Source organism: Muscardinus avellanarius (assembly GCF_963383645.1).
Source record: "Muscardinus avellanarius genome assembly, chromosome: 13".
In the NCBI taxonomy this organism is placed as follows: Eukaryota; Metazoa; Chordata; class Mammalia; order Rodentia; family Gliridae; genus Muscardinus; species Muscardinus avellanarius.
Window position 1 is genome coordinate 37,828,794 of NC_137799.1, and position 17,652 is coordinate 37,846,445.

Consider the following 17,652-nt stretch of genomic DNA (forward strand, 5'->3'; position numbering starts at 1 on the left):
TTTTTTTTGTGTGTGTGGTACTGGGGTTCCTGGAAGCCCTTCTACCTCCAGGCTACACCCCCAGACCTATTTTTACATTTTTATTTGGAAACAGGGTCTCCTAAGCCAGCACGCACGGCTGGCTTCGAACCTGCGCGATCCTCCTGTCTCTGCCTCCCAAGCACGGGGATTACAAGCGTGCGCCACAGTCCTTCTGTCTCAGCCTCCCAATGCTGGGATTACAAGTGTGCACCACCATGCCCAGCCTGGAGGAGGGATATTTGCTCTCCATATAAAGGTTTGTCCTTGGACCTTAGGTGTAGCTCAGTGCTAGAGCACTTGCCTAGCATGTGCAAGGCCCTGGGTTCCACCCCCAGCACCACAAAAAAGAAAAAAGTTTACCTGTTGTCATTTATTACTCGTAGGTTAAAAAATCCTTCATGAAGAAGAAAGATCTTTAGCAACATGATGGATTCAGAAGCTCATGAAAAGAGGACACCCATCCTAACATCTTCAAAACAAGATATATCACCTCACATTACAAACGTTGGTGAAATGAAGCATTACTTTTGCGGCTGCTGTGCGGCCTTCAACAACGTAGCCATCACATTTCCTGTTCAGAAGATCCTCTTTCGGCAGCAGCTGTATGGAATCAAAACCCGGGATGCAATCCTTCAGTTGAGGAGGGATGGATTTCGAAACTTGTACCGTGGAATCCTTCCCCCATTAATGCAGAAAACCACCACCCTGGCGCTTATGTTCGGTCTCTATGAGGATTTATCTTGCCTTCTCCGTAAACACGTCAGTGCCCCAGAGTTTGCTACCCGAGCTGTGGCGGCGGTGCTGGCAGGAACAACAGAAGCCATTTTCACTCCACTGGAAAGAGTTCAGACCTTGCTTCAAGACCACAGGCATCATGATAAATTCACAAACACTTACCAGGCCTTCAGGGCACTGAAACGCCATGGAGTTGGAGAGTATTACCGAGGCCTGGTGCCCATTCTTTTCCGTAATGGATTTAGCAACGTCCTTTTCTTTGGCCTTCGAGGCCCCATCAAGGAGCATCTGCCGACTGCAACTACGCACAGTGCTCACTTGGTCAATGACTTCATCTGTGGAGGTCTACTGGGTGCCATGTTGGGATTCTTGTTTTTTCCGATTAATGTTGTAAAAACTCGAATACAGTCTCAGATTGGTGGGGAATTCCAGTCTTTTCCCAAGGTTTTTAAAACAATCTGGCTAGAACGGGACAGGAAACTGACAAATCTTTTCAGAGGTGCCCACCTGAATTACCATCGGTCCCTCATCTCTTGGGGCATAATCAATGCCACTTATGAGTTCTTGTTAAAGGTTATATGAGAAAGGTCACTGATTAAGTGCTGTTTACCAACTAAATAGACCTAAGGTTGCAGTTTGGCCTTGTTCCTAATTGGCTCAAGCACAAGGTGGTGTCATTAAGTTCAGGTTGCAATGAATTATGGGTGGAGTTATTTTCCTTAATCCTCAACAAAAACAGAATAAAAGGTTTTAGTAGGAAAACTTAAGGGTTTTTTTTTTTTTGTTTGTTTGTTTTGTCTTGTCATTTTCATCATTACCCAAGAGCTTTAAGCTAATTGCCTGGTAAATACCTGTCTGATGGCCTTTGACAGTATAGTATAATGTAGTAGTCAAAATTTGACTTTTTTCCCCAAAACAGTCTTAAGTTTTCTGTATTGAAACATAAATGGCCATGATCAGCTAGAAGAAACGCCCTGAGGCCCCAGGACGCCTCGGGCCTACTTTGTGACTCCATCTCTTGCTCCTCTGCTCTCTCAGGAGTAGTTGCAAAGGGTCATCTTCATCAAACTCCAGCATATATGTGGCAGGACAAAGCAGGAGAGAGAAGAAAACAGCTGATTAAGTATCAGCATTTGATGATGAATTGTTGGTATTCGTTTTGAAGATGAGTACCTGTTGGGATAGTCATTCTCCCACCCAGTTCTGTTTGGATATGGTAGAATCAAGCGGCTTATGAACGCTTCCACTTTGCTTTCTAGCTTTGAGACTTTTATGTTTAATTCTGAATGTGACCTTAAGCCCATCCAAAATATCCTTGTGTGAATTTTACTGATTTCATTGCCAAAATATAGGAGGCCTTAAATTTTGATTGATATTTCATTCTCTTAAGCTATTAACTGGGCGCAGTTGTGCAATCTTACCACTTGTAATCTCAGCACTTGGGAGGCTGAGACAGGAGGATCACAGGTTCAAGACCAGCCTCAGCAACTTAATGAGATGCTCAGGATCCTAGTGAGGCCCTGTTTTGTTTTGTTTTGTTTTTTTATTTTATTTTATTTGTAGTAGTGGAGATGGAACCCAGGGGCATTCTACCTCCGACTCCCCCAGCCCTGTCTTTTATTCTTTATTTTGAAACAGGGTCTCACTAAGTTGCAAAGGGCCTCACTAAGTTGTAGCTGAGGCTGTCCGTGAACCGTGATCCTTCTTGTCTCAGCCTCCCAAAATGCTGGGATTACAAGTGTGTGCCACCATCCCCAGCTTAAAATTAAAAAGTTAAAAAGGACTGAGATATAGCTTGGAGGTAGAATGTCCCAGGGTTCAATCTCCAATACCACTCCAAAAATGTTAATTGCATATACATCTTACTCTGTTTATTTTGGTTTCTTTGAATTATTGGTGCCAACTCAGGAGAATGCTTTGGGGTTTTTACCCCCCATGAGTAATAATAATTAGTCATATCCAAATATCTTGTTTTCTTGAAACATTTTAAAAATAAAACAAGGACTTACATAAAGTTTTATTTTGCAAGTCTGTTAATAATGTCCCAGTTTTTTGTTGTTGTTTGCAGTACTGGGGATTCAACCCAGGGCCTTACACATGCTAGATGTGTGCTCTACCACTGGGCCACATTCCCAGCTCTAGGATAGCTTTTGCCCCCAGTATTAACTTTGATTTTACTCTTGGAAATAAAGACTTTTAGGATTTTGGCATTTGGGGAACCCAGTTTCACCATGTGTCATTAAAATAAGATACTTTAAGGGCATATGATCTAAAGACATTTGAAAGGTTATTTTGGATTCTAGAGGTTGGTGTTAGCCAAATAGCATACCCATTTCTTACTTAGACAAAAACTTAATGAAAACACAAAACCTTAGAATGTTTCTTCTAGGTAGATGAAGCAAAAGGACTCATATACCAGTTGAATAACTAATTAAACCTAAGAAACATCCTGGAGAGGTAATGTGCAAATCTTTAAAAAACAGATCTGTAAATCCAACATAGCTACTGCTTCCTGGCTTCGGCAGGAGGAAGTAGGTAGGTCTGGTCTCGGTGTATGTGGTGCTGGGGATTGAACACAGGGCCTTGTTCATGCTAGGCGAGCACTCCACCGATGGGCTACTCTCCTAGCTGCCCTCCCCCTTTTACGGTAGGGTCTTATTCCCAGTTTTTCATCTTTCTGGGTAAATGTGCACATACCGACCAAAATAAAATCAGGGCTTCATTTGGTAGTTTACTCAAGTTTCTGGGCAAATAGTCCCAAAGAGCTGTTTACCTCTGCAGTAAGCCTCCTTCCAACTGCAAAGGGTAGGGAAACAGGGCAGGCATTTCAAGGCAGTAATGGAGCTTTATAGCAGCTCTGCTTGGCAATTTTGTGCTAGATAGCAGGATAAGGATCAAGGTACAGATGTGGATTTCAAGAATTTGACACCAAATAAATTTGAGTAGCATCCTTTGGCCTATTGAAGAGTCGGGATTTGAAGGAAGTTGAGTTTCAAAATGAAGCCAGCACCTGACCCCTCATTCATGTGTGTGAGACCCTGAGCACCCACAGACATGTCCCGGTGCTGGGCACAGGGCAGGTGAGTTCGCCAGGGAGTCCACCCTGGCCTGGGGAGAACTGCACTGGGCCTTCAATTCTCTGGGGCTCACTTTCTGTCTACACTCCATGTAAGGGAGAGAGATTTAGGTTGTAAAGTACTTCTGTGGAATATAAGTGAAATGAGAACTGTAAGAAAATGCTTTTGTTTTGGTGTCTCAAATATGTGGCATTTAAAAACAGTGATTAATGTCTTTAATGATTTTTAACTCATTTTTTTTCTTTGTTACATTTTACAGCTCTGGAAGACCAAACTCCAAATACATTACCAGAGATGGTTTTGTGTTGTCCTAGACTTCTTAAATTTGACAAAAATTCAGAACTTGTAACCAACAGCTTTATCTGAACTTTAAAGTCACAATGTATAATTAATAGATTCTATTGTTTTCACCTTCGTCATGAACTAGCATGGTAATAATTTTTAAGCTGCAAACATGATTCAGTAACTATTTGAAAAGCTTTAAAGTGGCCTTTCTGTTACATAGGTGGCACAGACAGCTCATGCACACAGGACATGTCTGAGGCCACCAGGAATATGTTATGAATTCTGTATTTAATACACTTTGAGTGGTCTGAGCCGTCAGGACTGTACCACAGAGCAAACACAGCCTTTGTATGGTGACAAATTTGTGTCTTACCTGTTCATTTGTAGTTTGGGACAAAGTTGATGTTTGTCTAAATAGCCCATATTCATCTTAATTTATGGTTGGTTATATAATCACCTGCTATATATTGTGACCTGTGCAAGAAAACAGAATTGTGTGTGTGTGCTTACCTTTGCATACCTGAAATCCCCAAGCTCAGCTACAATGATAGCACTCAGTATAAGGCTGTGCAGACCTGCAAAAGGATGGGTAGTAGACAGGCTATGTGAGTGGGACCTCAAGGGCTGGCTGGGAGGAAGCCGATCGTGTTGAATTAACACCGGTGCTGTGTAGAGCAAGTACTGTGGGCTGAGGGGTGTGCTCGGAAACGGAAGACAGGGCAGGAGACGCTGTGGAGAGAGGGGAGTCACTCAAATTTGGTCTCATGTTAAATTTTTTTCATATATAAATAAATGTGTATCAGAGACTTGAACAGCATTCTCTAAATGGGGATTTTCAGTTTTTAATGCTGTCTTTTTGCTTAATAAAGATTTGCATAAATGGCTCCCAAGTTGTGTGTGGGGGGTCTCTTGTTAACTCTTAAAAGTTTTCATTATTAAAAGTGGTTAAGCACACAAAACTTTTTGTTGGCTAATTTGAGTTATGTGGCTATATGAGTTAAATGAAATCTGTTATATATTTCAGCACTAACATGCTTTTTTAGGTAAGGAATAAAGTTTGGTTTTCAGCTCATCCTGTTTGGTGTCTCATGGTTGAATAATTTTCTATTACTTAAACTTTCAAGCCAGGCGTGGTGGCACATGCTTGTAATCCCAGCATTCAGGAGGCTGAGACCAGAGGATCACAGTTCTCGGACAGCCTCGGCTACTTAGGCCCTCCTCAACTTGGTGAGACCCTGTTTCAAAATAGGCTGGGCGTGGTGGTGCACGCTCCTAATCGCAGTCCTTGGGAGGCTGAGACAGGATCGCACAGGTTCGAAGCCAGCCTCAGCTACTTAGGCTCTCAGCAACTTAGACCCTGTTTCCAAATAAAGTATAAAATAAGGTTGGGGGTGTAGCCTGGAGGTAGAAAGACCCTGGGTTCCACCCTCCAGTACCACTAAAAATAAAATTTTTAAATGAAGAATTTAAAAAATAGAGCAGGGGTTGAATGCCTCTGGGTTCTCCCCTAGACCCGCAAACATAAAACTTTCCTATTTTGGTAAATTGGCCTATCATTCTTTTTGTGTGTGTGGGGGGGTGTACTGGGGTGGAACTCAGGGGCTTTTTTTCTTTTTTTTTTTAACATCCGGACTATACTCCCAGACCTATTTTTATACTTGATTTGGAAACAGGGTCTCACTAAGTTGCTGAGAGCCTCACTCAGTAGCTGAGGCTGGCTTCGAACCTGTGCGATCCTCATCTGCCTCCCAAGCTGGGGATTACAAGCTACAAGCGTCACCACACCCGGCTTTAGTCTTTTTTTTTTTTTTTTTTTTTGTAGTACTGGGGATGGAACCCAGGGGCCTTCTACCTCCAGGCTACACTCCCAGACCTATTTTATATTTTATTTGGAAACAGGATCTCTTAAACCAGCCGAGGCTGGCTTCGAACCTGCGCAATTGATCCTCCTGTCTCTGCCTCCCAAGCCACGTACGCCACCATGCCCAGCTTCCTATTAGTCTTTATTGGTAACAGCACCCTGCTTTGACCTGTAGCAGTCTAGCTTAGGTTGCAGACAGAATGTTTGGACTCCCCCACACCAGATTTGTTTGAAATAATATATTTGTGCCTGAGTCAGGATTTGAATGCACCAGCACTCCATTTTTCTTATCTCTCTGGGCACTTGCTGAGTAGTAAAACTCGATAATGTTGACAGTTGACTGAGAAGGGCAAGAAGGAAATACCTTTTTTTTTTTTTAAAGCTGTACCAGGGATGGAACCCAGGGGCATTGTACCTCTGAGCTACACGCCCATCCCTATTTTTTATTTATTTATTTTTTTGTTTATTTTGAAACAGGGTCTCAGTAAGTTGCGGAGGGTCTTAGTAGCTGAGGCTGGCTGTGAGACAGCCTTCGAAGTACTGGGATTACAAGCACACGCCACCACACCTGGTTTTTTTTTTTTCTTTTTTTTTTTATAGTAATGGGAATTGAACCCAGGGACATTCTATACCCCCTCAGCCCTATTTTTTTTTTTTTTTCGTGTGTGTGTGGTACTGGGGATGGAACTCAGGGACCTTCTAACCCTGGGCTACACTCTCAGACCTATTTTTAAATTTTTTTTTTTTTTTTTTTTTTTTTTTTTTTTTGCGGGTCTGGAGATGGAACCCAGAGACATTTGACCTCCGAGCTACACCCCCTGCCCAATTTTTATTCTTTTTTTTTTTTTAAGCCAGCAAGGCTGGCTCCAAACCTGTGCGATCCTCCTGTCTCCACCTCCCAAGCAAGGGGATTACAAGCATGCGTCACCACGCCCGGCAATTTTTTATTCTTTATTTTGAAACAGGGTCTCACTGAGTTGCAAAGGGCCTCACTAAGTAGCTGAGGCTGTCCGCAAACTGTGATCCTCTGGTCTCAGCCTCCCGAATGCTGGGATTACGAGCCTGCGCCACCACGCCCGGCTTATTTTTAATTTTTTTTGGAAAATGGTCTCACTAGGTTGCTGAAAGCCTCACTAAATAGCTAATGCTGGCTGTGAGAATCTGATCCTCCTGTCTCAGTCTTCCAAGTACTGGGATTACAAGCATGCACCACCACGCCCAGCTTCCTATTTTTTATTCTTTACTTTGAAACAGGGTTTCACTAAGTTTGGAGGACCTCACTAAGTAGCTAAGGCTGGCTGCGAACCTGCAATCCTCCTGTCTCAGCCTCCCAAGTACTAGGATTACGAGCGTGCGCCACCAGTGTTACTACCATGCTCAGCGAATAATCTCTTTTATTTATTTGTTTATTTATTGGTGGTACTAGGGGTAGAACCCAGAGGCTTTCTCCCTCCGGGCTATACTCCCAGACCTATTCTACATTTTATTTGGAAACAGGGCCTCACTAAGTTGCTGAGAGCCTCACTAAGTAGCTGAGGCTGGCTTCGAACCTCCATGATCCTCCTGTCTCAGCCTCCCAAGCGCGGGGATTACAAGCGTGCGCCACCATGCCCGGCCAGCGAATAACCTTTTTAAATGATTTATCATTGAATACTGTTTTGTTAAGGTAGAAATGCCACACAGGCGGTGACTTTTGTGGTTGTGTTGTTTTGGTGCTGGGGATTGAACCCAGGGACATTCTACCTCTGAGCTACGCCACTGGCCCAATTTTTTATTCTTTATCTCGAAACAAGGTCTCACTAAGTAGCACAGAGCCTCACTAAGTAGCTGAGGCTCTCTGAGAACCCAGATCCCCCGGCTCAGACTCCCAAATGCTGGGATTTCAAGCCTGTGCCACCACACCCAGCATGTGACTTTTGCTCTGGAACAAACCACCTATATAGCTGCTCTACCCTTCATCAACAGAAAGGTGTTCTCTATGAGCTAAGCAGATACTTGTGGTCAAGGCAGTTACTTGCTCCTGACACAGCTTGCACACACAAAACAGCATTTAGCTGGAGAATGTTATACACCTGTAATCCCAATACTTGGGAGACTGAGACAGGAAGGAGGATTGCAGGGGGGTTTTATTGTTTTTTGTTTGTTTGTTTTTGTTTGTTTGTTTGTTTTTGGTGGGTCTGGGGATGGAACCCAGGGTCATTCGATCTCCAAGCTATACCCCCTGCCCTATTTTTTATTCTTTATTTTGAAACAGGGTCTCACTAAGTTGCGAAGGGCCTCGTAGATGAGGCTGTCTATGAACTGTGATCCTCTGGTCTCAGCCTCCTGAATACTGGGATTACAAATTTACACCACCATGGCTGGTTTACGATTGCAGGTTTAAGACTAGCCTCAGCAACAATTTAGTGAGACCCTGCTTCAAAATTTAAAAAAGGGTTGAGGGTGTTGCTTGGAGGTAGACTGCCTCTGGGTTCAATCCTCAGGGCCAATATAAATAAATATCTTTAGCTCCCCTGAGATGATACCTATTTGTTTCAGATTATACTGATTCTCTCTCAAAGGTCACCAGATCTATCATAATAGGTGGTCTATGGTAAGAAGCTTTCTCTTGGGCAAAAGAAACTTCAGAGTTTTCCTTAGCCCTGTCAGACTTTTGTGCAAAGGGATGGGGAATGTGCCGGTATTGAATAATTGCTTTGGTACTCATTTGATTTTGGTATTATTTCTTTTATATCTTTTTTTTTTTCTTGTCTAGGGATGGAACCCAGGGACATTCTACCTCCGAACTACACCCCCTGACCTATTTTTTATTCTTTATTATGAAACAAGGTCTCACTGAGTTGCAGGAGGCCTCACTAAGTAGCGATCCTCAGGTCTCAGCCTCCTGAATGCTGGAATTACAAGTGTGCACCACCACACCTGGCTTGGTATTAATTTCAAAATTGCTTTGGTATAAATTTGCTTTGGGTATTGATTTCAAAATGTAAAAAGTAGTCAGGGTCTGGGTGCTACGCAGGCACTCAGGCAGGGAGGGGAGGCAGAGTTCCCCTGACCAAAAGTGATTACCAAGTACACAAAAAGAGTTGTAGCCCGGGGCCTTCATATTTTAAAGACAAGTTTACATAATAAATAACTTCTAGCAGATAGAGATTTTTTTTACTAAGGCTAAAACTCCCCAAGGATGCAGGAGGATGGTACAGGCCTTCCTCATAGAGGGCATATACCATGTGACCCCTGACTTTGTTAACCAAGCAACACATCTTGGTCCTGACAAAGGCTTGCACTGGAGATAATGGGCCAGCCACACCTACATCAGGAGGAGACAGACTGTCTATTGGTCAAGCAGGATCGGAGATAGTGAATCCTCATAATCATACCAAAAGGCCTGCACCAGAGATAATGGGTAGGCCCACACCTACATCAGGACCAGATAGAAAGACTATCTCCTGGTTAAGCAGGATGAAAGAAAACAAAGCCTTATAAAAACTGTGCTCAAAAACCAATGTCTTATTTTCAAGGCATCCCACTTCGTCCCTCTGATAGAGTGCTTTATTATTCTATTCCTTCTTTCTACCTTTGTAATAAAAATTACATAAGCTTACAGCAGTATAGTTCTGGCTATTTTTTCTAAACTAGAACAAGAATCCACGTTGCCATCTCACACCATTACACAAAAAGTACCTAAAAAATCTTTCTGGTCTTCTTGGGCTCCCCATTCCTCGATCCCCACTAAGTCAGCTTCAAGACCAGCTTCAGCAATGAATGAAGGCCTCTGCCACTTAGTGAGACCCTACTTCAAAAAAAAAAAAAAAGGATTGATGACTAGATAGACTACTAGGTAAGGGATAAAGCAAGCATAGTAAATGGAGAACCTTGGTAAATGGATGCTCACTATAAAAATCTACTTTGCTGTATGTTTGGACATTTTCATAATAAAATGTTGAAAAAGTCACTAGGAGGAGCATTATAGAATACGTGACGTCAGCGGAGCATGGAGAGACAGTTAAGCTCTTGGTATGGAAGCCGCACTGCTGTGGAACTGTAGGCTTCTACAGAGGGAGACTTGCTAGTAGGGAACACAGGCAAGGCGATGGCCTAGGAATTTACTTATCTTTCATAATGATGATACTTCCTCCACACACACAGCAGGCTCAGACTGCCCCCCCTCCTAAAAAAGCAGTAAAACTGAGGCTTAATATTTCAAATTTATTTTTTATTATGGTTGCCACAGAGACAAGGGGTCTACCTGCTGACCCCTTGGAGGGGAGGGTTAGGGTTTTCCCGGCAGCAAATTGCAACTTCAGGAAATCCTGTCAACTGAAAACATGTATTGAGGATGCAAAAAAAAAACTAGACAATGATACTTAAGGATAAATACAATGCATTGACAACAGACCTGATGCCGTGTGTGCATTCTACCTCTGAGCTATACCTCCAGCTCAATTAAATTTTTTTTTTAACAAGGTATTGCAGGTTGAAGAGAGTTTCACTACTTGCTGAGACTATTCTGGAACCTGCAATCCTCCTGTCTCAGCCTCCCAAGTTACTAAAATTACATGTATGCATCATGCCCAGCTGTCCCCTTTTTTTTGTGTGGGTCTGGGGATGGAACCCAGGGCCATTTGGCCTCTGAGCTACACCCACTGCCCTATTTTTTTTTTAATTCTTTATTTTGAGACAGAGTCTCACTAAGTTATGGAGGGACTCACTAAGTAGCTGAGGTTGTCCACGAACTGCAATCCTCCGGTCTCAGCCTCCCAAATGCTGGGATTACAAGCGTCCACCACCAGACCCGGGTTATTTTTTATTCTTTATTTTCTGGGAGCCTACAAAGGTCCCCGGGAAGTTTCCAAAACCATAACACATACTGTCCCCCATCTCTCTCCAGACTCTTACTTACCTTGGGGAGAGCTCCTGGGTCACAACTCCAGGTTGCCTAAAGGAACAGCTCCCTTATCTTTCGGAAGTATCGCTCACTGGCTTGCAGGCAACCAGGAGGAGGGGTTGGAGAACGCTTACTTTTTCCCATCTTAGATCTAAACTCCTAACAATATTTCTAAGGCTCTGACTGGGTATCCTATCTCGGGTGCAGCTCTTTATAGCTTACACAGGCGAGTGTTTCTGTAGCAGATCCTTTCTCTTTAATTTAAACCACAAGCATATGCTTGTCATCCCAGGACATGGGAGGCTGAGACAGGAGGATTGCTGGCTCATGGTCAGCCTCAGCACTTTAGTGAGGTCCTTTGCAACTTAGTGAGACCCTGTTTCAAAATAAAAATAAATAGCCGGTCGTGGTGGCGCATGCTTGTAATCCCAGCGCTTGGGAGGCTGAGACAGGAGGATCACACAGGTTCAAAGCCAGCCTCAGCTACTTAGTGAGGCTGAGACAACTTAGTGAGACCCTGTTTCCAAATAAAATATAAAATAGGTCTGGGAGTATAGCTCGGAGGTAGAAAGCTTCTGAGTTCCACCCCCAGTACCACCAATAAATAAATAAATATAAAAATAAAATAGACCTTGGAGTGTAGCTCCAGGATAGAAAACCCGAGTTCAATCCCCAGTAACACACACACACACACACACACACACACACACACACACACACACACACACGCCACACAGTACCAGGTCTTTTCTGAAGAAAGATGACCTTAATTCACAGCTTGATAACTTACCATGTTAAATTAGGGAGACCTTAGCTCCAGCTGACGAAGTGCCCATGTGAGAAGGTGCTAAGAATAATGCGGCTGAAGGACACACTGTTGTCTGTCCACACTATCCAGCTCAGAAAGTTAAGATTCTTTCTTTCTTTCTTTCTTTTTTTTTTTTTTTTTTTTTTTTTTTGGTGGTACTGGGGTTCCTGGAAGCCCTTCTACCTCCTGGCTACACTCCCAGACCTATTTTTACATTTTTATTTGGAAACAGGGTCTCCTAAGCCAGCGCACGCGGCAGGCTTCGACCCTGCGCTATACCCCAGCCCCATTTCTTATTCTTTATTTTGAAACAGGGTCTCACTGATTTGCAAAGGGCTTCACTAAGTAGCTGAGGCTGGCCGCAAACCTGGATCCTCCTGTCTCTGCCTCCCAAGCACGGGGATTACAAGCGTGCGGCACCACACCCAGCCTGAAAGTTAAAATTCTTTCTGAACTGACTTCCTCTGTCTACACCTCCATTCATGGACCTGTCATCCATGAAAAATCTAAACACTAACTGCATTTTCTTTCTTTCTGGTATTGGGTACCAAAATCCCAGGTGTATCCTACCTCTAAGCTACACCCCAGCCCTATTTGTATTTTTTATTTTGAGGCAGGGTCTAAGTTGCTAAGAGTCTCACTACACTGCTGAGGCTGCTCTCAAACTTGCAATCCTGTCTCAGCCTACCAGGTACCGGGATTATGGGTATGTGCCGCTGAGAAAGAATAGAAGAAATAAAATTGGTAGAGAGAATAGGTAGAATAATACAAATTGGGAAGAAAAGGGAAAATATGGTTTTAAAATCTAGAAACTTCAGCTGGGCGTGGTGGTGTGCTCTTGTAATCCCAGTATTTGGGAGGCTGAGACAGGAGGATCCAGGTTTGCGGCCAGCCTCAGCTACTTAGTGAAGCCCTTTGCAAATCAGTGAGACCCTGTTTCAAAATAAAGAATAAGAAATAGGGCTGGGGTATAACTCAGAGGTAGAATGCCCTGGGTTCCATTCTCAGAACAACAACAACAACAAAAAATCTAGAAACCTCATTAATCCTTAATTTCACCTCACAGGGTCTTTTTTTTTTTCTTTTTCTTTTTCTTTTTTTTTTTCTTTTTTCTTTCAGACTGGAGATTGAACCCTGGGGCATTCTACCTCCAAGCTACACCTCCAGCCCAATTTTTGTGGTACTGGGGATGGAACCCAGGGGCTTTCTACCTCCGGGCTACACTCCCAAACCTATTTTATATTTTGTTTGGAAACAGTCTCACTAAGTAGCTGAGGCTGGCTTTGAACCTGTGCGATCCTACTGTTTCTCAGCCTCCCAAGTGCCGGGATTACAAGTGTGCGACACCACGCCTGGCTCCCAGCCCAATTTTTTATTCTTTGTTTTGAAACAGGGTCTCACTAAGTTGCGGAGAGCCTCACTAAGTAGCTGAGGCTGGCTACGAACCGGATCTTCCCGTCTCAGCCTCCTAAGTACTGGGATTACAAATGTGAGCCACCACATCCGGCCAGCCTGGGGTCTGCTCTTTCTCTTTCTCTCTTTCTTTCTCTCTTCCTTTCTCTCTTTCTCTCTCTTTCTTTCTTTCTTTCTTTCTTTCTTTCTTTCTTTCTTTCTTTCTTTCTTTCTTTCTTTCTCTTTTGCGGGGCAGGGGATGGAACCCAGGGCATTTGACCTCTGAGCTATTATAGTAGCCTGCCTGTCCTGTCCTTAGTCCTCAACAGGCCTGGCCTACACTTTTTAATCATAATGGTCGATCTTCACACCTGACCTTCCTGGAATTCTTCTTAGCTTATTTTTTTAAAGGGGCTCTTTTTTTTTTTTTTTTTTGTCTTTTTGGACTGGGGATGGAACCCAGGGCGGTGCACTGCGTTTTGCCACTGAGCTACATCCCAGCCCCTTCCTGGAATTCTTGACAAACAAAAATCCCAAAGGAAATCTCACCTTTTGTCAAACCTAGCACTCACCAATGAAATGTCAAGAACCCGAGGACTCAAGCAAAGGAGAAAGGCCACCCTATGTTAGCCATCCCCGCCCTGTGCCCTGTGCCCCAGCCACCCCCTCTCTGGGGCCCCTATCAAAGAAAGACTGCAAAGACCCCAAGGGCCTCGCACATTCTGGAGGTGGCTTGTGTTCTCCCTTGAACGAGCCTTCCCACTTTTGCAAAATAAAACCTCTGCCTTTGTCTCTGACTGGTGTGTGCTGAAATGCCTTTCCGTCCTGAGGTGAGTTTTCCTCCCCAGATCTGGGAACTCCTCGGGACTCTCCAAGGAATTAACATGTTTTCCCGTGACACCACCATGCCCGGCTTAACTGCATTTTCATTATCTGTAGTTTGAAAAGTGTGGTCCCCAAACCTACAGCAACAGCTGAGAACTGGTTAGACAAGCAAAACTTGGGCTCAGTCCTAGACCTATGAAGTAAGACACTCTGGATATAGACCCAGCCACCTGTGGGCTAACATTTAATGCATGCTGGTGTTTGAGTACCATTTTCTCTCAGCTGGAAGGGAGGTATCTGGAGAAAAGCTCAGTGGCGGGCACAGGGGATGTTAGGAACAGAAATCAGACTCTCCCAAGAGTTTGAAGCCTCCCCAAAGAATAAGAATTATGCTCCAGCACAAAATAAGCGCTAATTAATGAGGTGTCACAGCTGGCATTTCTAATCCCTAGTAAGAGGACAAGAAACAGCTGTTTAGGGTTCCTATTCGTTTCAAATCACTATAACAAGCCGGGTGTGGTGGCGCACGCTTGTAATCCCAGCATTCAGGAGGCTAAAACTGGAGGATCGCTGTTCACGGAAAGCCTCAGCTACTTAGTGAGGCTGTATGCAACTCAGTGAGACCCTGTTTCAAAAATAAAAAAGACTCACCGGGCGTGGTGACGCAGGCTTGTAATCCCAACATTCAGGAGGCTGAGACCAGGGAATCACGGTTTGCAGACAGCCTCAAATACTTAGTGAAGTCCTCTGCAACTTAGTGAACGCTGTTTCAAAATAAAGAATAAAAGATAGGGCAGGAGGTGTAGCTTGGAAGTCAAATGCCCCTGGGTTCCATCCTCAGACCCACAATAAATAAATAAATAAATAAATAAATAAATAAATAAATAAATAAATATTAAACAATAAAAAGACTAAAAAATAGGGCTGGGGCAGCTCGGAGATAGAAGGTCCCTGGGTTCCATCCCCAGTACTGCAAAACAAAACAACAACAAAAAAATCACTATAACAAATTCCTGATATGAATCCATTTAAAATGGAAAAGTGGCCAGGACCAGAGTACATGCCTGTAATCTCGGCTAATGGGAGGCCGAGGCAAGAGGATTGCATGTTCAAGGCTAGCCTGAGCAATCTAGCGAGACCCTGTCTGGAAATAAAAAAAGAAAAAGGGTTGGGAATGTAGCTAGATGGTAGAGCACTTGCCTAGCATGCGTGAACCTCCGGGCTCATTCCCTAGCACTACAACAATAACAACAATAAACAAAAAGAGAGGAAAAAAATGTTGGCTCACAGTTCTGTACGTTCCAGTCGATGGTCAGCTGGTTGCTTTGGGGCCTGTCACAAGGCAGTTTGTTCTGGTGGAAGTAAGTGTAGAGGAAACTGCTCTTCTCTGGAAGCAGAGAGGAGGGGCGGAGTCCCAAACTCCCCTGGAAAGACACGCCCCCAATGACCTAACTTCCCCCAAACAATTCCCACCTCTTAAAGGTACCACCATCTCCCAGCTCTGTGGGCTGGAGACCAAGTCTTTACAGTATGGGCTTTCAGGGTAGATTTCAGATCCAAACCCTAGTGGGACCCAAATACTGGCCCACTGTCTTGAGTGCTCCTGTAAGGGTGAGGAGCCAAGGATAAGAACCTGGTTCTAAGGCCTCAGGTGGCCTAGGATATAAACGCAGATGTGCAGTCTGTCTCTGCCCTCTGATACCCACTGGGAACGACTGTCATATAGAGTTGACACAGTTTTCTTACTCTTCAGACTAACGACTAATGACCAGTGACTTTCTTTAATACGTTCATATTTACCCCATCGCGGGCCGGGCTGTTCTACAATTATCCCAGAGATGGGGTTTGAGGCATTATTAATTGCTAATAACGATAGTGGTATTGCTAATAAGAATAAGCTATACTTAGGCAAAACAGCAAAAAAAAAAAAAAAAAAAATTCCCTCTGTCTCTAGGCTGTCAGTCAAAAGCTCCAGCCAAGATTTACCTTGCTCAGCTAAAAATTGGCTGTTAGTGCCGGGCGTGGTGGCGCACGCTTGTAATCCCAGCATTTGGAGGCTGAGACTGGAGGATCGCGGTTTGCAGACAGCCTCAGCTACTTAGTGAGGCCCTCTGCAACTCAGTGAGATCCGGTTTCAAAATAAAGAATAAAAAATAGGGCAGGGGGTGTAGCTTGGAGGTTGAATACCCCCTGGGTTCCATCCCCAGACCCGCCAAAAAGAAAGAAAGAAAGAAAGAAAGAAAGAAAGAAAGAAAGAAAGAAAGAAAGAAAGAAAGAAAGAAAGACAGACAAAAAGAAAAGAAAAGAAAAGAAAAAGAAATTGGCTGTTAGCCCGAGGCTGGAAGATAAGGGGCAGAACACCAAATGCTGAATTTATAGACACCTGTACTTAGAAGAAAAGAATTATGCAGACTCTCACAAAGTTTAGACTCAGTTAAAAATATTAAAAAGTAAGCTGTATTGATTACTAATAGCACCAAAATAGTTAAAGCCTTAAAGCCTCTATATTTTAAAAGACTTAATTCTGGGAGTATAGCCCAGAGGTAGAAAAGCCCCTGGGTTCCACCCACAGCAACACACACACACACATACACACACTGAAAACAAAGAACAAGGCAGGCTCCTACCACGAGGCCCCCTGACCTTGCTAACTAAGTGATGCATTTTGACCAGTGATGTCAGAGCTGTCTGTCCTTGTGAAGATGAGCAAAGAAGGCTAACAAAAAAGCTCACGCAGCAGAGATCACTGGATGCCCAGCACCTGTTTGTACTGAGAAAAGAAGACTATTGGCTCACAAAATAGGAGGAACAAGGTAATACATTTCTATAAAACAACTGCATTTTCTTTTTTCTTTCTTTTCTTTCTTTTCTTTTCTTTTCCTTTCCTTTCCTTTTCTTTTTCTTTTTTTTTTTTTTTTTTTTTTTTGTGGTACTGGGGATGGAACCCAGGGGCATTCGACCTTTGAGCCATACCCCCTGCCCTATTTTTATTCTTTATTTTGAAACCGGGTCTCACTGAGTTGCAGAAGGCCTCACTAAGTAGCTGAGGCTGTCTGTGAACCGCGATCCTCCCGTCTCAGCCTCCTGAATGCTGGATTACAAGCGTGCGCCACCATGCCCGGTTTAAAAGACTGCATTTTCTTTTCCTTTTCCTTTTCCTTTTTGCAGGTCTGGGGATGGAACCCAGGAGCGTTCTACCTTTGCGCTACACCCCCTGCCCTATTTTTTATTCTTTATTCTGAAACAGGATCTCACCAAGTTGCAAAAGGCCTCACTAAGTAGCTGAGGCTGTCCGTGAACTGTGATCCTCAGGTCTCAGCCTCCCGAATGCTGGATTACAAGCGTGCGCCACCACGCCCGGCTTAGTTACTAGCCGAGATGATAACTATAAAAAAGCCCCAAATAGCTAACCCCGAATAGGAAAAGGTCCGGGGGAAAGCGCTTATGTGTTAGATGACAGCTCTGAAAACACTGCTGCCCTAAACACATAGGCAGAGGCTCTCTATTGCAGTGACATTAGAAGAATTTTACCTAACTATGCAATACAACTGAAATGTCTCGTTCAGCATGACCACCTGGAATCACAGTGTTCTCGACAGGTTGAATTCAGTGAACATTTTCTCAATGAATTATCAAAGCAGCATAGCAGTTGAAGTCAGAACGTGTGTGTGTGTGTGTGTGTGTCTAACTCTGGAACATAGTGGCCTCTGACCCCTGGAGCCCTTTAGTGACTGCCTCTATAAAATGGGAATAATAGAGACAA

At 43.7% G+C, this 17,652-nt stretch overlaps 1 protein-coding gene across 1 annotated transcript; it reads left to right on the top strand.

Annotated features, from left to right (window-relative positions):
* Window positions 1-435: 435 nt before the first annotated feature.
* Window positions 436-1,338, top strand: SLC25A51 (solute carrier family 25 member 51; the record flags this gene model as incomplete). The annotated part of the gene is made up of 1 exon (XM_080709322.1): window positions 436-1,338. The coding sequence occupies exon 1, from the start codon at window positions 445-447 to the stop codon at window positions 1,336-1,338; it is 894 nt and encodes a 297-aa protein (XP_080565448.1). The 5' UTR covers window positions 436-444.
* Between the last annotated feature and the right edge of the window lie 16,314 nt (window positions 1,339-17,652).